Source organism: Fragaria vesca, linkage group LG1, assembly GCF_000184155.1.
Source record: "Fragaria vesca subsp. vesca linkage group LG1, FraVesHawaii_1.0, whole genome shotgun sequence".
NCBI lineage: Eukaryota > Viridiplantae > Streptophyta > Magnoliopsida > Rosales > Rosaceae > Fragaria > Fragaria vesca.
The window spans coordinates 20,908,175-20,929,426 of NC_020491.1; the positions used below are offsets into that span (position 1 = coordinate 20,908,175).

At 38.3% G+C, this 21,252-nt stretch overlaps 2 protein-coding genes across 2 annotated transcripts; both read right to left on the minus strand.

Moving 5' to 3' along the window:
• Positions 1-853: 853 nt before the first annotated feature.
• LOC101298554 (probable ADP-ribosylation factor GTPase-activating protein AGD11-like) lies at positions 854-1,943 on the minus strand. The gene is made up of 2 exons (XM_004289516.1): positions 1,681-1,943; positions 854-1,249 (listed from the first exon to the last, which is right to left on the minus strand). The coding sequence occupies exons 1-2, from the start codon at positions 1,789-1,791 to the stop codon at positions 854-856; spliced, it is 507 nt and encodes a 168-aa protein (XP_004289564.1). The 5' UTR covers positions 1,792-1,943.
• A 2,366-nt stretch (positions 1,944-4,309) lies between these two features.
• LOC101298842 lies at positions 4,310-7,697 on the minus strand. Its single transcript, XM_004289517.1, has 6 exons — positions 7,541-7,697; positions 6,512-6,789; positions 6,040-6,408; positions 5,391-5,864; positions 5,124-5,205; positions 4,310-5,016 (listed from the first exon to the last, which is right to left on the minus strand). The coding sequence occupies exons 1-6, from the start codon at positions 7,695-7,697 to the stop codon at positions 4,310-4,312; spliced, it is 2,067 nt and encodes a 688-aa protein (XP_004289565.1).
• Between the last annotated feature and the right edge of the window lie 13,555 nt (positions 7,698-21,252).

Below are 21,252 nucleotides of genomic sequence, written 5' to 3' on the forward strand. Positions count from 1 at the left end.
ATTCTACCTATTCTTTTCAATGTTTTTTGAATGTTTAATATTTTGTTGTATTTCAATTGTAATGCTTGGAACCCTCGATAACCTAAATGTTATATACTAACTCTTGATATTAGAACCACATGATCATATATTATTATATTAGCGTACATGAATTAAACTGTGAACATCTAATGTCCCACTTTAGAATATGTGTCTTTGGTTAACGTACAAGTATGCATGTTGTTAAGTTAATATAGTTTTTTTTGTTACTTATGTTTATGTATTTCAATCAAATATTACAACGGTATGCATCGAAATTAGATAGATGAGCACTAAACTTATAATCGGTGTCATTATGTGTTTGTCATTGCATCTTTATTTTTTTTCCTTTTATGTAACGTACTCTGTAAGTATTAAGAAATCTACATAAGTCATTCATATGAAATCTGTAGATTTCAGAAATCAGTTAAAGTCTGTGATTAAAAATCGATGGTTTTAAGAAATCAGTGAAAGTCTATGAACTTTTCAAAGAGTCTATAGACTTTTCAAAAAGTCAATTGATTAAAATAAGTCTGTATGAATCCAAATACAATACACCCCATAATGAAAATCATTCCCTAATTTACTCTTGTTAGTTACTTTGACAAAAACACATCCTTCAACATAATAGACTTTATTTGATGTAATAATTTGGAAATTCTTATATATGTACATAGAAATAGAAAAGGTATCACATACATTTTGTAGTTTATTAATTAGATTCTGACATGCCATATGTTTATAACAGTACATGAAAGGATAGCGTACGTAGTCCTCTGGACATACACAAAACGGGTCTGAAAAAGTTACACATGGGCCTGAGTGAGATCAGTATCTATGGTCGACCCTTGGAACTAGGAATATCTATCCACTGCAATTGGAGTTCCACTTCCCCACATTCGACATTTCTGAGTCTGAGAACCATGTTTTGTACCAGTTTGCCTTTGGAGTAGATAATGCAGCTCTCTTCGGCTAGACAGTTTTGCTTGTTTACCTGCACTTTAGAGATTATGGCTCCATCTTGATCTTGGAGGCCTTGGAAACCCGTCTTCATGGCTTTGAAGAATGGACCGATCTCAAACTGTGCATCCCCCATTTTGTCATCAAAACTAAATGTATCCTTGTCATACACAGAGACCAGGATTGGAAGATCTGGATCAACAATAGAAAGAGTCAGTTGCTCATTCCACTCAGGATTCAGGCTCTTCTTCACCACACGAGTCTTTAGCTTCTGCATTAATTACAAAGGAAATATCTGTTATATATGTTCTTCAAGAAACTACATACAAGACGATCGAGTATTCAAAAGTTAAAATTTCCATATATATTTACTGATATCGACATACAAGTGTTTTCGATTGACCTCTATGTCATGATCAATGATCGATAAAGTCAAGGGTGTACGTTCGACAAGAATTATTAAAACAATTCCGATCGCGAGCATAATAAAATAGAGTTTACAATATATTGTATATCAGTCCAAGCTGTGTTCTGTAAGAACAATTATATATCTGATCGGTTGCTTGGTTAAAGATATTAAATCCTCTAGCTTGGTTGAAGAAAATACATAGCAATTCACGATTTTATGGAGTTTCTCATCCATCAATTGGCTACAGCTACAATTGGCAAACCAAGAAATAGAAAAAGGAAATGAAAATACACCTGCTTGCCCATTTTGACAATAAGATAAGGGTCACTGCTTCTCATGTCTCGGACGGCGAGGTTCACTCCTCTTTGGATGTGAATTCTCAACAGACCCAACATGTTCTCCATTGCTAGCTAGCTAGCTAGCTTCAACGTACCAGATGCGATCGCGCACCACAAACAAATCAGTAGCTAGGAGAAGAAGAATGGAGGGATGATCTCGATGGATCTGTTAAGAAGGGAGACTGAGGTGTGTCAAATGTGAAGTAGTTGTTGAGAATGGAGGTAGCCATGCCAGTCTTGCTATATTTATATAGATATAATGTCTGAAAGCATTTGCGTTAGCCAGATCGAAGAAGCCATTACAATAATGTTTGTGTGTATTATTAACTCCTTCAACGTGACCGATCAAAAAACAAAAATTAAGAATCACGCGGTACGTTGTTCTCCTTCTAGATTGCATCACTGGCTGGTTTTGTGGTTTCATCATATGAGAGTTAGGGTTGTCTACAATGTTTGACTCACAGACTCACAGAGGGAGCTAGGGATATTGACCGAGGGCCACAGAGTGATAATTATTCATGTTTTACTATTACAGTAAGTAGCTAGCCATGTCAATGCATGCCAGCATGACTTGTCTGACTGGATCATATCACCTCCGAAATAACAAGAATACGAATAGAAGAAGACGATGATTCATAACGATGTTACAGCTAGTTAGTTAGATTAATTAATTAGGTGTTTCTTAATCATCATCTACTCACCGATCGAGCGCGCAAACGGTGTTACAGTGAGACATTTTTTGTAAGATCGAGTATAATTAGGCACAAATAGTACTGTCGTTAATTTAAGGTGAATGGTGTTTAAGGAGGAATTATTGAGAGAATGATAAATAGTAAAGAGAATGGAGAATCATCATCTTATTCATATGATATGAGCCCTTTATATAGGAAATTACGTAACACCTTTAGGTGTTGTACAAATTAAGAAACATATTTTGATATCCTGCTATCACTATATATATATATATATATATATATATAATTGAGATTCCTTCTTTGACTAACATTAGATCAAGGCACACATAGGTCGAATCAGTGACAGAACCAGAATAGTAGGGTTTAGGGGGGCCGAAATATAATGAACGGAAAAAGATATATAATAATTTTAAATCATTTGACAAAATTATGTTTTAATTGAAAGTAATATTATTGTTTTTTCATAATCTTTAAACATAATTGTTCGTTGTAAAGCTTCATTTATATCCATGTAACGACATATATGTGTATTGAAAATTTAGATGTATGTAAAATGATTAGTTAATACCTAATTAATCGGGGTGATGGATCCATATGGTAAGAAGCAATGAAAACATGACATAATATTACATGGAAAAGAAGCTAGACCTATACAATTATAATCATAATCATTCAATCATACTGATAAAATATTATTAATTGACATTTTTTAAAAACTTTGGGGGTGCGAATTATAATAATAACCATATAATCTTACTAATAACATAACATTAATTTACATTTTTCAAAAACTTGGGGGTGCCGTGGTCCTAAGCTAGTTCCGCCAGTGAGTCGAATATCCTACAACAAATGGAGGCTAGGGAATTTGCTAAAGGAAAATGATTATTGCCCATAATAAGTCATAAGATTTGTGGTCTTAATCTTAGGTGGCATGTTATGTCATCATTAATTAAAAAGATTATGTCATGTCATTCTTAACTAAAAAGTCAATCTTATCCTTCCCATATTCAATGGCTCTACATTATTTATTTGTCTTTCTATTAAAATAAAAAATGATTATTTTGTCTTTCTTTTTTATGAAAAAAATAAATATTTCTAGTTTTTTCTTTCTATTTTCTTTTTCATCATGATCATGCTTTAATTAAACACCAAAATATAATGTGAATTCTTATGAATACACACACACACATTTATAATTTGTCCAAGAAAAACAAATCATCCAAGAAAAATATTTACATATATATAAATAATTCGTCCAATATATAGTTTATATAATTTTAACCAGTAAAAAAATATTAAAATTGATAAGTTGTCTAGAACTAAATTTAGATTCACAAAGATGGAATCAAATTTTAATAAATTTATGGTATAAAAGCTTAATTTAGTATGATTATTAACTAGATCATTACTAATAAATTAAATTTGGTATATACTCATGTCCATATTAAGAGGGTAAGAAAATATTTCATATTAGTATGTAGCAAACATTAATTGTTGGGGTTAAAATTGTCTTTTTACTTAAAAATAACATGACATGATTTTTTAAATCAATGACGTGTCTAGGTGACATGGCATGCCACATAAGATTAAGACCATAAATCTTAAGCCTTATTAAGACCCTCTAGCACTACCCTTTGCTAAATAACATGAATTTTAAGAAGACTTGAAGAAAACTTCATTAATTTCCACAACAAAATAATTAAAGGGATCAAGTACCACCAATACATATTCTTCATCAAATCAAATATTACAACAATTTTGTCAACAGTAAATACACTTACATATCATCAAGAGGTAATTAAACAACTTTAAAGTTAGGGTTAAGCTGAATTATCCCCCCTCCCAAAACAAACAACTATTGTTAGAACCAAAATAAAATCATCAGTAATTTAAGATGTAATAATGCTGTGGTTAGCCCACACGGTACAAAGAGCCAAAGACACAGTGAGGAAAATCCCTATCTTCTTCAGAAACAAGCTACAACTACTCCCACCTCTTATATTCACCAAGCAAACCTCTTTCTTCTTCTTGCTGATAATGTTAGAGGAACCTTTTTCTTCCACCACAATAGCAGTGGTTGCAGTGAAGGCATCCCTTAATTTTTCATCTTCCAAATGTTCCCCAACATAAATGGTGTGCATCAACAGAAGTGTAACTGCACAAACCATGGCACTTGCCATTTTCCTCCATGGATTCATTGATATTACAACTCCCACAAACTTTTCCATCACGAACTCCTTGAACATTTCGAAGAAAGAACCTCTGGTGTTCTTGGAGTTCTGTTGCGCATCATCAACTTTCTCAACCAAGTACGAGTGGACCAATACTGGGTTTAGATGGACCTTAACCGTTTCTGAAGGCATTATCTGGTGAAAAAATGTGTCAGCCACCTGACGGGTTGAGACAAACATTCCATGATTAACCTGAATTTCCTCAATGACTTCAAAACTCGGAGAAGACGAATAATCTGTCTCTATGTTGCCATCTTGGAGGAAGTTCTCATCTGGGTCATCATTGATGAATCCAAGTGAGAAATCATTTGTCTCACCGTCATTGAATTCCTTAATCATGTCACTATGATGCTCAGTTTGATCTCCTGCAAATATGATTGATTCTCAAGTAGTGTAAGGATATCCGAAATTGTAAAAAAAATTGGTAAATATGCCACATATAAAAAACAGCATAATTATGTATGTATATTACCTTCAACCTGATGCCCGTGCTCTTCCCTCCGAAAACTTGCAATGTTTTGTATGGGAACTATCTTGTGTTCTTCTGTGAAACTCTATATATCAAGTGTTTAAAAATAAAGTAATGTATATTAGTAGTCCTTCTAGCTAAGTAGATAATCTAGAAATATATATACACATGCATATATGACTAATTAATAACTACAAATGCAATTTCAATAATTGAGCTGGTTTTATGCATGCATGCAGATTAAGTAGTATAGTGATCGAAATATGATACCTTCTCCAAATCTTTGTCTGACATTCCAATCCACCTCAGATTCTCGGTTGTATTGTCGGTCCTGAAATCATCATCCTCCAAATCTCCAATCTCAATCGATCTTATGTATGAATTTTCCCATGGCTTGTCCACATACCTCATAGGATTCATGTCATGATGAGTTGTAATAATCTGATTATAGTGAGCATCTCTGTCAACCATAAAGCTGAAATCATTGGCTCCTGGAGCATAGTTTGCAGTAGCCCATGTCTGATCCGCAAAGTTATTGGACTGATTTATCATCTCTTGAGAAACATGAGCAACTGAGAGAATTTCTTGCAGTGCATCAGTTTCAGTACCTGTGCCCTCAAGTCCAGGATCTGAATACTGCAGGTTTTTGAAGTCCGTAAACCCGACATGAGGGAAATCCTCTACTTCTAATGGAGGAAGTGTGAGCCGATGCTGCAGCCTTGCACACTCCAATGCTATATCAACCTACATGTAACCAATAATAAAACAGTGAGTTTATCATACATATCTGACAATCTGACTTGCTATATCTACCGTACCGTAGGTACCTGCAGACTGGTATCGCAAGTGTGTGTATGCATGGGATGGAGAATCAAAGATGAAACGTACAGTAACAGAAGATTGAGGGTGACCACCATACCTTTGATGGAGGGTAAGGAATGGCTCCCTGATTGGGAAATGAGGAAAAGCTATTGAATGCGTCCTTTGATAAGAACTGGCTCCATTTTCCGTCTCTCTTTCTACCCATATGATCAAGAGAAGATGATGAGGATGTCTGAACCATGTTCGACGAGCATGGAGTATTATTCATTGCCATCTGATTATTGTAACGGGAGCTCTCAAAATCTTGATGATCACATCTTGAATCAGAGTATAGCTCAACGCTAGACGAGTGGTGGTCGCTGGTCATGAGTTGATAATTAGTAGTACTACTCGTGCTACCATAATGCTCTCCTATCTTTGGCCCGGTCGCAGTCTTCTTGAAAATACGGCAAAGCGCATATGCATCCTGCAGAGATATATAAGCAAGAGATTCAGGACTGTAAACGTTTTTTTTTTAATTGATATATGAATAACCTAGAAGGAGAAATAAATTAGAAAAAAACCTGAACCTGCAAGCCTTGTGCAGTTTCACACTCCCTCTCATCGAGACGATATTCATGCATAACCCAATCAGTTCGTATGCCATGGGGTGCTCTTCCTCGGTAATAAACTAGGGTTTTTTTCATGCCTACAGCCCTCGTCTGTGAGTTCACTTTGCGGTCCTTTCCTGTTGCCTTCCAGTATCCAGCCTTAGTTGCACGATTGGTTCTGGATCCATTCGGATACTTTCGATCTCGAGGACTGAAGAAGTACCACTCCAGATCTTTGCTAGGCAGTAGTGACTTTCCTGTATAAATATTTTCATTTTGGTTAAAACATATAAAGCATGTCGCATGCTTTTATCAACTGATCGAATCATCACTATTCTTCTTCAACAAACAAAACTGAATCATTAGTAATGTAACACGAAAAGTTATCAATAATTAAGGACGATCATATTTTTAATTAAAATTAAGTATGAAGCTTGTATATACGTACTGTGATTATTCTTCTTCAAGTCTCCCGAACTAAGAATCTATTTTGGGTACTTGTCAAGTATTTTATTTGTAAGCAATTAAAATATGTTAATAGTAATATAATCAAAAGGGTATGGTCGAAGTGAAGTGCATGGAAAGCATTTCTAGCTTGGAACTCATATATACCTCCCGCAAACACAAAGCAATCCTTTTCTTTTTGGATGCTAGCTATCTACGTACTAAGCTTAGACATTGCCTTTTGACTGATTGGGTCTTCCATTTCATTACACGTTCTCTCACTATATACAAGACTTGGTGTTCACAACAGGAACCCTAGCTAGCTAAAAGATGAAGGGAGGACCATCTGTGGATGTTTCTGAATTACTCATCTTCTTAGTTAGGATACGGAGACGTTTAACAAAGCCTAAAGGTATGTAAATCATACACTTGAAAAGCTTATCGCATATGATCGACTACGATACGGTTAAGTAAAGCAAGTTAATGAATGTAAGAATGTTGATCGATCGAACAAATAAGCTAGAGGCTGTTAATTAAGAAAAAGGTCAATAATGGTAGTAATACCTGGTAAGTCCCAAGGCTCACACTTGTAGAGATCAACTTCAGGGATGACCTCTAATTCGATCTTTCGGCCGTTGATCTTTCTCTTGAGGTAATAAGCAACAAGTTCTTCGTCTGTGGGGTGGAACCGGAAACCTGGAGGCAATGAAACTGGAGCCATGTATATATATAGATACCCTAATCACCCAAGTTGATCGATCAGCCTACTCTAAAGAACCTCCTCTTCTTCTGATTCGTCCTTAATTATAAAATGGGATCGATAAATAACCCAGCTAGCTAGGATGATCAACTGCACCAAAACATGCACACTCAAATTAGCACCAATTCAAACTCGATCTTACTTCAGAACTAAAAGGACTTGAACAAACATCTGACATGCATGTATAGTAATTGATGATGCACACAAAGACCTTAATTAGCTAGGCCAAGAAGAAGGAGAAGAGGAAGACCCGATCGAAGAAGCTGGAGAAGAGAAGGAGAGAAAGAGAGAACGAGCAAGAGAGGTTTGGAATTTGGGGGTTGCTTGGGGTTTTGTTAAGAAGAGAACAAAAAGGCGCGAAAGGCAATAAAGATGCACCACCCCCCACCACCACCTGATATTATTTCTAACTTTAGCTTTACACATTTGTTCTTCTTTTCCTCAACCAATCAACATCTTCATGATTCCTTCCATCGTTTTTCAGAAGCTCTCTCTCTCTCTCTCTCTGATTTTGAGTCTGCTGCTGATCCAAAATGATCCCATGCTTCATTCTTGTCCTTTCTTGGAACCTCTGCTCGATCAACGTGGTGGTATCTTATTGGAGACATTACCGACATCTTCTGCAAACAAGTATCTTTGTTGACGACAAACTGCGGAAACGAATTTCGGCGGCGTTCTAACTCAAGACGTACTGTCCTTTTCACATGTTTCTCCCGCCCCGCCCCACCATTCTTTTCTTCTTCTTCTTCCTAGCTTTCAAAATCTTTTCTTTTTCTCATATCAAATTCTATTCATTTGGCTTTCCTTGATCCAACTTACTTAATCCCAAACTAAGCCACCCAACTTCTGAGAATATGCATGGATCGATTACGTCCTGGTATATGATGACACCCCATCCAACATTTCTTAATTAATTAGAGTTCACATTACATATTTTCTTTCATTGCAAATCTTGGATTTTGTTAATCTTTGATCACAAATATATATATATATATATATAAAATCTATTATGTACGTGGCTGATATTTTGGCGAATTGTAGTTCTACCTAGCCCTCCTCTCGTTTGATATAGTGGGATTGTCTTCATCCTTTATTCAGACACGATGTAATAATGAACATTAAGGTCTACTAAAGTTTCCTTAATTTTAGGAAAAATCATCCAAATAGTATCTTACTTTTTACAGAAACTAACTTTTGGTATCTCAACTTTAGAAAACTTTAAACGGTATCTCACGTTCATAACCCGATCGAAGGTTGGTATCTGAAACCATTAACTCTGTTACAAAAACTAACAGTTAAGGATACTTTCGTCTTTTTAATCTGAACTCTTATTTTTTCCTTAATTTTCACTTTTCCTACCCTCTCTCTTCTCTCTATGTGTCACTCTGGTGTTCTCAAATTTCTCTCTCTCATCCCTCACTTAGCTAGATTGTAGACTCATTAGAGAACCTCGACAATCTTCACCCAGATCAGCCTTCTCTCTCCCATACGACAGTAGCTTAATAATTTTATCGAGTTCATTTCGAATGGATTTTTTTATACGCAGCAGACAGAAGATGAAAGTTCCTGAGCTCCAATCCCGAACTCTTGTTGGATTACCTTCTATCCGTTGAACGAATCCATGACCAAGCATTCCAGAAAATCAAACTCAAAATGGATCATGATCCCCAAATTTTTCTGTTTTTAATCTCTTTTCCCACACACTCCAAAACAATCAGTTTTGATTTTTCATTTCATTCTAAAAATTTTGATTTCCCAAGGTCTTAGCCCCATAATTGAATTTATTCATTTATTGCATTGAATTGCAGACACTGATATTTCTTGATTGTGTGGATCTTTCTTGATTATGGGACATCCTTCCGTTCTTCTTCTTCTTCTTTCTCAGGATTCCCTTAAGCTATATATAGAGACTAATTGATCTATGTTGGGTCTTTGTTTTGGGATTATATACTGAAGAAGTTTTGTACAAATCAATACCATGAAGAATTTCATGGCATGGGTTTGCACTTGCTGCAAAATCCGTTCATGAGAGAAGAATGGGACAGCCAACTCGGCGAAATTTTTTTTCCTTTTTATTATGTGAAAAAAAAATTAAAAAAAGGGTAAATTGGTCATTTTATGATTAAAACATGTTTGTTGTCAGTTTTTTTAACCAGAAAATAGCTCAGTACTCTGGAAAAATTCACAAAAATTTTCACAAACTCGTCATGACACGTACTTTAATATCAAGGTTTTCACCTAATAGAAATTTCTAAAAAAATACTCTCGAGCACTAACTTAATAACCAAGATCGTAAAATTATCCTCTAACGATCTCAATATAAAGCTCGATAAATTTTTGGGGTATTACCTTATCGATTGGTCAAACACGCGACAAAATTGGTCAGATATTTATTTAGTCCTCATGACTTTATAATATATGTCTATCGATGAGTTATTTACAATTATATGTCGGATGTTAAAGACTCAAGTAATTACCCAAGAAGCGGAATGCTCGTGATTCTCAGAGTTTGTGAGGAAAGCCTCGAATTCCAGTTAAGGGACCCAAAACTCCCTTAATTAGTGATTTTTTTTTTATAGAATGTCAATGCATATTTGAAATTGCATGATATTGCTACCATGAAAATGCATGGTAACCGTTTTATGAGATTTTAATGGCTTGAGAGTGAGGCTAGAGTCGTGGCTTCGCTGAGGAAGAGTGATAGACCACCAATATACCACCAAGTATACATATCACTACATGGATCATCCCATTAAATCTATAAAACTTGATAATGCTGAACAGTTTATGGCAAAGAACTTAGAAGTCTACTACATGTCTTTCGGAATTATGTTGAAGTATCATGTTCCACATATATATACTCAAAATGGTCTCATAGAGTATGCTATTAAGTGCTTACAATGGTAACGAGGACTTTGGTTATGCACACCAATTTACTTCTCTCTTTCTTGGTGGGCATGCAATATATGCTACTTCGCTTAGACCCTTAACTACCCAAATATGAATTATGTCATCAAATATGTGTTTCTGACTTATGTAAATCAAAAACTCGATCGACGTCTTAGTAGGTATTGTTAAAGATCATGAAAATCCAGACATCGGTCTTTAGTTGATGTCATAAAACACACTACTACGTACACATTACTTTCTTAAAAACATTCGATGTAAAAGTTGAGTCCGAACATTAGTATATTAATAAGAAACTGATTTTTTTTTCTTCTTATTATTATATCGTATTTACCCAAAAATTAATTTACTTTCCAGCAATACACATAGTTCATTCCAATGACTAAAATATCGGAATCGAGAAAATATCGATAGTCCGGAAAATAGAAATTTTGACAAAAATTTTGGGGAAATATCAATAAATTTAAGTGAACCTTTAAGAGTTGTTTGTTTTATCAATTATCTACTATATTTAAGATAAATAAAAAACCCGTAAAAAAACATTGATATATGGTGAGTTATAATCATTTAAGGTGAAACAATAATTAAGTGCACTTACTGATAATTCTTAAAAGTTCACTTTGATTTTAATTATTTTGTCATGGCTAGAAACCAAAAGGCCTAGGGAGGCTAGGTTATTATATGGTGTATGCAAGTTGTGCTGTTCAGAGAGGCCGGCCTGTTTGGAGCTTTTTACTGTTAGTTAGGCAAACTACTTATATTTCACCAATCCGGGCATACAAATGTGGCCTTGTGGGTGCTCGTTCACTTGTTGGTGCATATATTAATGCATATGTCTACAGGGATGAAATTAGATATAAATGTAGGGATTAATTACAAAACACCACTCGAACTATGATGTTATTTTTATTTTCATACCTAACTATTAAAAAGTTGCATTTTCATATCCAAAGTTTCATTCTATTAGCATTTTGATACCCTGACCACTAACACTGTAAAATTTTGAGAGCATTTTCATCATTTCAATAAATGTATCATTTTTTACATTTACTTTAACAAAATGATTTATTTTTTGAGATTTTAAAATATAAATAGAACAATTTACTATAGTAAAAACATTCAAAAAAAAAACTCTAAAATTAAATATTTATTTTGCAACAATAGTGATAAAAGTTAGTATAACTCTTGTATGTATATATATATTTTTGGAGTTATATGTTAAACAAAACAAAATAAAATAAATTAAAATATATAATTAAATAAATTATATCGAGAAAATATCAAATGTCGATGAAAATTTTATCATATTTTATAAAAACATGGTATATTTAACCAAAAATAGATTAAATATGTTTATATAAAATATGATAAAATTTGGGGAGTGAAATTTACACTCCCTATTTTACATTCTACACTCTCTTTTACCTTTTCAGATAAAATTTTCACAAAAAGACAAAACACAAAAATAGATTAAACATGTTTATATAAAATATGATAAAATTTGGGGAGTGAAATTTACACTCCGTATTTTACATTCTACACTCTTTTACCTTTTCAGGTAAAGTTTTCACAAAAAGACAAAACACATGTCACTAAAGACAAAATTTAAATTTCCAAAAGTGAAAAATGGGAGTGGGGATTGTAAAATTGAGTGTAAATTTCAGTTTCCTAAAATTTTCATCGATATTCGATATTTTCTTGATATCATTTATTTTTATTTATTTATTTTAGCTTAATATGTAACTCCAAAAATATATATATATACAAGAGTTCTACTAACTTTTACCACTATTGTTGTAAAAATAAATATTTAATTTTGGAGTTTTTTTTATAATATTTTTGCTAAAATAAATTGTTTTATTTGTATTTGATAACCTCAAAAAATAAATTATTTTGTTAAAGTAAATGTTAAAAATGATATATTTATTAAAATGACGAAAATGCCCTCAGAATTTAACGGTGTTAGTGGTCAGGGTATCAAAATGCTAACGAAATGAAACTTTGGGTATTAAAATAAAATTTTTTGATAGTTATGTATAAAAATAAAAATAACATCATAGTTCGGGTGGTGTTTTGTAATTAGATATAAATGTAGTGTGTTGGGGGTGGTGCTACGCTTATTAACATGCACTATACATAAACATACTGGTGGCTGAGTTGAAAGTATGCACTTCTGCTGTATTTGTTAAGATGCCAACTGGGGATGCGTTTGCTTTTACTTTGAGTTTGTTGCAAAAAGTGCAAAAATACATAGGTTTTTCTCTGATGCAAAGTGCAAAAATAGATAGGTTTTTCTCTGATGCAAACAAAGGTTTTTCTCTTCAAAAGATATGTTTTGTGTAATACAATCTTCACCATGTATCCAAGAAACAAATGAATGCTGAAATGAATAGCAGTGATATATTATCATCATTATATCATTATATAGTTCTACCATTCCAACGGTTTTAAGCTGAGCGTGCAACACAGTTTAGCAAATGTAGATCTAAAAATATACAGCTTATTTTCATTTGACCTCTGTGAACATGTTCAATAAGTAACTAGTTTATAGTGACTAATATCCGCCAATCCGCCATTGAGATGAATTTGGCGTGCAGCAGCATTTTACATAACCAACTAATGTTCTTTTTTAGAGGAATTTGTTAAGTTATTGCTCAAATTCACACGGAAAATTGCTAAACTGGGTCTCTTTACCAAAAGATTCTAAATCCTGCAGCTTCACTTTAAAAAGTTCATATAGCATAAAAGAAACTACACCCACACAAACGTGAAAAGGCGGTTGTTCTTGCTTTGCATATCTTGCAGTTTCAGTCAAATTTTGTGGTTATATCTGCAGCATTCATGACTTCCATACGAAAGTCCATGTAAACAGTGGTAATACAGCAATGCAGGCATGAATCCCTCTTCCAGTTTACAAGTTAGTTTTTGTGATTGTATCTCTAAACTGCACTCCAAGAGACTAGGATTAAAGTAAAAAAATATTGGTCATCTAATTCAAAAGAGTTATATTACCTATTCAGCCTGCCCTTTCTAGACCAAGTGATCTAGACAATTCTTTAGCTTCCATTCATTTCCTTCTAAAGAACAAGCTATTCCAGCAAGAAAAATGTTGGCTTTAAAGTCATGCTGCTTGGATACCAGCAGGGATATGCTTGAAGGATTGTTGCAGGATTTACTACATATCAACTCATGCTACAGTTTACTTATTGTCTTCGATGATCACTTCATTCCTACCTGTCTACCATGCTTAGTCTAATCATCTCTAAGGCATAAGGGCACTGTAGGCAAGTTGCTGATATAGGGCACATAAAAAATTAAAAATAACTCATATAAGCTCATATTTACTACGTATCGGCTTGAAACTTATAATCTTATAATGATGAAATTGCAATTTCGCATAAGGCTTGGTTGTCGCTCAAATTAATACAAGGTTAACTAGCCAACAGTTAAAGATGGTGTTGCTACTTAATTTGAGCATCACATTACAATCAACAGTGGTACTATCGAGCAACATTACAATCAACAGTGATACTACCGATAGTTTTGCTTCTTGTCATATATTTCTCATAGACAAGCATGGATAGTTTGCTATAAACACTCCCATACACTATACCTTTCATTCACCATTCACCTAAAGAAACACTGAATAATCACTAACCGGTTACAGCTCCCGTTTCATCTCAAAAGTACAACTAAGGAAAATCAAGAGGTTGTATTTGCTACAACATATACATTTAATGATCCAAGAAAAAGTGATCCTCATATTAGACTATTAGACACTATTTAACCACAAATCGGCTTAAACATGCATGTATTCCTATGTCAAAACATTATATATCAACATGCATAAAGCATAAAGCATAAAATATGATAGTATAAACCATAAAGCATAAAATATGATAGCATAAACCATAAAGCATACATGTATACCTATGTTTTGACAGTATATATCAACTATAATACCATAAAATCCTCAAACCAGTGTCGTATATCCACAGCAAGACTAGGCAGCAAAAAAAAATAACTCCATTTGCATACACACTCAAGGACTAGACTAGAGAGGAACACTCCATGCAAATAGATGTATTAAACTTGAATGCAGAACGGCATTTATAACGTATGCATCCATTCGTGTTACTTCACCATGAAAATCAAAGCTAAATGCAGTAGTAGCATTTATAACTATTATATGCTGATGGGAACAAGGTAACACATAGAAGTCCAGATATATAAAGTACTGACAGTTGGAATCCTAAACTATTTCAATTTGTGGCTGAAACCCTGTATCTAGCAAAGTCTAACAAACAAGGCAAATTTGAAGCACGAAGCTCTGGCAAATTCGAGGCACACAATTGACTTAGCGAGTTGAATCATCATACAGATCTATAAAACACTAGATCGAGTGTCTTATTACTCCCATCAACACTAATAAGCACAAAAATAAATTTTAAAACCAACAAAGCGATCTCACCTCCAGGTAATAGCTAGCGTATTTGTCACATCCTTCAAACCATATTACAATAATTTTGTGCAGCATTTTGCCTAGTATGTGCACGACATCTGACTTATAACCCAAGTCCTTGTCATCTTATTTGACAACAATACAACTTACAAAATAAAGTTAAAAATTAGTAGACTGAGGGAAATTTTACATCCCAAACCAAAAGAGAACATAACAAGAAATATAGGTAGCTACAGCCAATCACTTGTAGTTATGGAAATAAAGAATAATAGGTGCCCTAATGGAGAGAAGCTAACAAAGTCAAAACATTTTAGCAAAACCACTCAACAGGTGGATTACATTAAAAACTAACTAGAACAAAAATCAGAAACTCCTATGTTTCTTAGTTTAACAATCAATCACCAATGAGCATTTCCCTTGCTTGGTTCGTTGCTAATTAAAACAATCAATTACACAAGCAACGAATTAACAAAAAGTATGGTAACAAAATAAATTTAGCAAGCGGATATTTAAATCAACTGACACAGAACAAAATAGCACATTAGTAATTTGTTGCAAGAGACATTAATTTTATACATGATTCTAAAATTTCTAATCAAACCCAACATGTCTTATTCACATCAAAGCTCAAATATTCAAACAGTACACTTAACATCTCATAAGGCAAAAATATCACAATTTGTGGACAAAAACATAACCCTTTGTACAACTAAAAAGGGGAGACATTTCACAGAGCACTTATCAAAACATACCACATTATTCCCCTATGAATAGGACCTACACTAGCCCCACATTATTCAAAACATACCACATTATTCCCCTATGAATAAGACCTACACTAGCTCCAAACAAAGACATCTCATACAAATGCGTAGATGGCAGAAAAGTACTCATCAATGAGCACCTAACATCGGAAACTCACTATAATTTATCTAGCTTATCAAAGAACACTAAAGTTTTTCAGATCAGTAGTACACACATGGAAGATCAACTTCATAATATTTCAAGCCAAACAGAATCATAAATCCTAAACAAATTCAAATACAGAACAGCTGCAACGCATAGCGCCGACAACAATTTTAGTACAAAGAACTTAACTTCAGAAAATCACTACCAGTTATCTAGCTTATTTATAGGACACTAAACTTTTCTGATCAAGAGTTCACACATTGAAGAACAACTCCACATAATTTCAACCAAAACGAAATCCTATATCCTAATCAATTTCGAATTCAAAACAGCTGCACTAGATAAAACTGAGAACAATTTCAGCACAAAGCACTTTAACGTCAGAAAAACACTACCATTTATCTAGCTTATCATAAGGATTGATTAGTCAAAGATTTCTTTAATTTTTTACTTACATGCATTAGATTGAAGTCACCTGCGTTGTAAAATAACTTGGGATCTGAAGCTTTTGAGTTGAAAGGGATAAAGTAAACTCAAGGGATTGGATAGAAAGATTAGCTTATGTTGAGAACTTAGCTTACCTCAAAATTCAGCATCAGGTTTCTCCAAGTCAATACTAGACTTATGAAGGTATCTCATTCCCTTTTGATTTCTCCCTCCAGCCAAAGCACTCTCCCTTCCTTCTTTTTTTCTTCCTTTTTCTTCGATTCTATATGTACTCCGATAACCTCCCACATCGTCAGCAGTCTGAGTTCTGCTTTTCCTAAACATCTTCCAGTCCGGTTGGGGTAATAACCGGAAGGCCGCACGAAGCGGTTGGGGTAATTACCGAGACGCCGCACGAAGCGGTAAATGATCATAACCAGGACGCCGCACGAAGCGGTTAGAATAATAATCGAGACGCCGCACGAAACGGTTGAGAAATAACCAGAAGGCCGCACAAAGCGGATGAGTAATAACCGGAAGGCCACACAAAGCGGTTGGGTAATAATCGGGTCGCCGCACGAAGCGGTTGAGGTAATAACCAGGAGGACACACGAAGCGGTAAGGGAAATAACCCGAACGCCGCACGAAGCGGTAATGGGTAATAATCGGGACGCCGCACGAAGCGGTAATGGGTAATAATCGGGACGCCGCACGAAGCGGTAATGGGTAATAACCGGGACGCCGCACGAAGCGGTAAATGATCATAATCGGGACACCGCACTAAGCGATAACGGGAAATAACCGGGACACCACACAGAGGTTGGGGTAATTACCGGGACGCCGCACGAAGTGGTTGAGTAATAACCGGAACGCCGCACAAAGCGGTAAGGGGTAATAACCGGAACGGCCGCACGAAGCAATAACGGTTAATAACCGGGACGTCGCACGAAGCAGTTAGAGTAAAAACCGAGACGCCGAACAAAACGGTTAGAGTAATAATCGAGACGCCGCACGAAGCGGTAAAGAGTAATAACGAAAAGGCCGCACGAAACGGTTGGGTAATAACCGGAACGCCACACGAAGCAGTTCGGGTACTAACCGGGAGGACACACAAAGCGATAAGGGGTAATAACTGAGAGGACGCACAAAGCGGTAATGGGTAATAACCGGGACGCCGCACGAAACGGTTGGGGTAATAACCGGGAAAACGCACAAAGCGGTAAGGGGTAATAACCGGGAGGACGCACGAAGCGGTAATGGGTAATAACCGGGAAAACGCACGAAGCGGTAATGGAGTAATAACTGGGAGGACGCACGAAACGGTAAGGGGTAATAACCGGGAGGACGCACGAAGCGGTAATGGGTAATAACCGGGAGGCCGCACGAAGCGGTAATGGGTAATAACCGAGAGACCGCACGAAGCGGTAATGGGTAATAACCAGGACTCGGTAGGAAGCGGTTGTGGCAATTACCAGGAGGAAGCACGAAACGGTAAAAGGTAATAAAAGGAAGGACGCACGAAACGATAATGGCTAATAACAGGGACGCCGCAAAAGCGGTTGGGGTAATTACCGAGACGCCGCACGAAGCGGTTGGGGTAATTACTGAGACGCCGCACGAAGCGGTTGGGGTAATAACCGAGACGCCGCACGAAACAGTTGGGGTAATAACCAGGACGCCGCACAAAACAGTTGGGGTAATAACCGGGACGCCGAACGAAACAGTTGGGGTAATAACCGGGATGCCGCACGAAGCGGTTGAGGTAATAACCGGAACGCCGCACGAAACGGTTGGGTAATAATCGGGACGCCGCATGAAGCGACAATGGGTAATAACCGGGATGCCGCACGGAGCGACAATGGATAATAACCGGGAGGCTGCACGAAACAACAATGGGTAATAATCGGGAGGCTGCACAAAGCGGTTCGGGTAATAACCAGGACGCCACTCGAAGCGGTTGCGGTAATAACCGGGACACCGCTCAAAGTGGTTGGGTACTAACCGGGACGCCGCTCAAAGCGGTTGGGTACTAACCGGGACGCCGCTCGAAGCGGTTGGGGTAATAACCGAGACGCCGCACGAACCGGTTAGGGTAATAACCGAGACGCCGCACAAAGCGGTTAGGGTAATAACCGAGACGCCACACGAAGCAGTTTGGGTAATAACCAGGACGCCTCACCAAACGGCTAGGTAATAACCGGGATGCCGCACGAAGCGGTTTGGGTAATAACCGGGACACCGCACGAAGGGATAATGGGTAATAATCGAGACGCCGCACGAAACGGTCGGGGTAATAACCAGGAGACCGCACAAAACGATCAAGGTAATAACCGGGAGGCCGCACGAAACAGTCGGGGTAATAACCAGGAGGCCGCACGAAGCGGTTGGGGTGATAACCAGGAAGCCGCATGAAGCGGTAATGGGTAATAACCGGGAGGCCGCAAGAAGCGGTAATGAGTAGTAACTGAGAGGCCACACGAAGCGGTTGGGGTAATAACTGGGAGGCCGCACGAATCGGTTGAGGTAATAACCGGGACGCCGCACGAAACGGTTAGGTAATAACCGGGACGCCGCACGAAACGGTTGGGTAATAACCGGAATGCCGCACGAAGCGACAATGGATAATAACCGGGAGGCCGCACGAAACGGTTGGGTAATAACCGGGATGCCGCACGAAGCGACAATGGATAATAACCGGGAGGCCGCACGAAGCGACAATGGGTAATAACCGGGAGGCCGCACGAAGCGACAATGGGTAATAATCGAGAGGCTACACGAAGCGGTTGGGGTAATAACCAGGACACCACTCGAAGCGGTTGCGGTAATAACCGGGACGCCGCTCAAAGCGGTTCGATACTAACCGGGACGTCGCTCGAAGCGGTTGGGGTAATATCAGAGACGCCGCACGAACCGGTTAGGGTAATAACCGAGACGCTGCACAAAGCGGTTGGGGTAAAAACCAAGACGCCGCACGAAGCGGATAGGAAATAACCAGGACGCCTCACCAAACGGCTAGGTAATAACCGGGATGCCGCACGAAGTAGTTGGGGTAATAACCGGGACGCCGCACGAAGCAGTTGGGGTAATAACTGGGACGCCGCACGAAGGGACAATGGGTAATAACCGGGACGCCGCACGAAGCGGTCGGGGTAATAACCATGAGACCGCACGAAGCGGTTGGGTAATAGCAAGGATGCCGCACGAAGGGACAATGGGTAATAACCGGGAGGCCGCACGAAACGGCCGGGGTGATAACCGGGACGCCGCATGAAGCGGTTGGGTAATAGCCAAGATGCCGCACCAAGCGGTAAGAGGTTATAACCGTAATGCCGCACGAAGCGGTAATGGATAAGAACCGGGACGCCGCACGAAGCGGTAATGGATAAGAACCGGAAAGCCGCACGAAGCGGTAATGGGTAAAAGCCGGAAGGCCGCATGAAGCGGTTGGGGTAATTACCGTGGGTAATAACCGGGAGGCCGCACGAAACGGTTGGGGTAATGACTGCGACGCCGCACGAAGTGGTTGGGGTAATAACCGAAACGTCGAACGAAACAGTTGGGGTAATAAACGGGATGCCGCACAAAACAGTTAGGTAATAACCGGGACGCCACACGAAGCGACAATGGGTAATAACTGAGACACCGCACGAAGCGACAATGGGTAATAACCGGGAGGCCGCACAAAACGGTTGGGGTAATTACCGAGACGCCCCACTAAGCAGTTAAGGTAATAATCGGGACGCCGCACAAAACGGTTAGCGTGAAAACCAAGAAACCGCACGAAGCGGTTAGGGTGATAACTGGGAGGCCGCACGAAGCTGTTGGGGTGATAACCAGGAGGCCGCACGAAGCTGTTGGGGTCATAACCGGGAGGCCGCACGAAGCGGTAATAGGTAATAACCGGGAGGCCGCACGAAGCGGTAATGGGTAAAAATCGAGAGGCCGCACGGAGCGATTGGGTAAGTAACCGAGACGCCGCACGAAGCAGTAATTCGTAATAACCGGGACGCCGCATGAAGCGATGTGCGTAAATACCGATACGTCGCACGAAGCGGTTGGGGTAATTACTGATACGCCGCACGAAGCGGTTAGGGTAATTTCCGATACAACACACGAAGCGGTTGGCGTATTAACCAAGAGACCGCACGAAGCGGTTGGGGTGATAACCGGGAGGCCGCACGAAGCGGTTGGGGTGATAACCGGGAGGCCGCACGAAGCGGTTGGCGTGATAACCGGGAGGCCGCATGAAGCTGTTGGGGTGATAACCGGGAGGCCGCACGAAGCGGTTGGAATCATAACCGGGAGGCCGCACGAAGCGGTAATGGGTAATAACCGGGAGGCCGCACGAAGCGGTAATGGGTAAAAATCGGGAGGCCGCACGAAGCGATTGGGTAAGTAACCGAGATGCCACACGAAGCAGTAATTCGTAATAACCGGGACGCCGCACAAAGCGGTAGGGGTAAATACCGATACGCCGCACGAAGCGGTTGGGGTAATTACTGATACGCCGCACCAAGCGGTTAGGGTAATTTCTGATACAACACACGAAGTGGATAGAGTAATAACTGGGACGCCGCACGAAGCGGTTAGGTAATAACCGGGATGCCGCACAAAGCGGTTGGGTAATAACCGTAACGTCGCACGAAACGGTAAGGGGTAATAACCGGGAAGCCGCACAAAGCTGTAATAGGTAATAACCGAGACGCCCCAGGAAGCGGTTGGGGTAATAACCAGGAGGCCGCACAAAACGGTTAGGGTAATAACCGGGAGGCCGCACGAAGCGGAAAGGGGTAATAACCGAGACACCGCAAC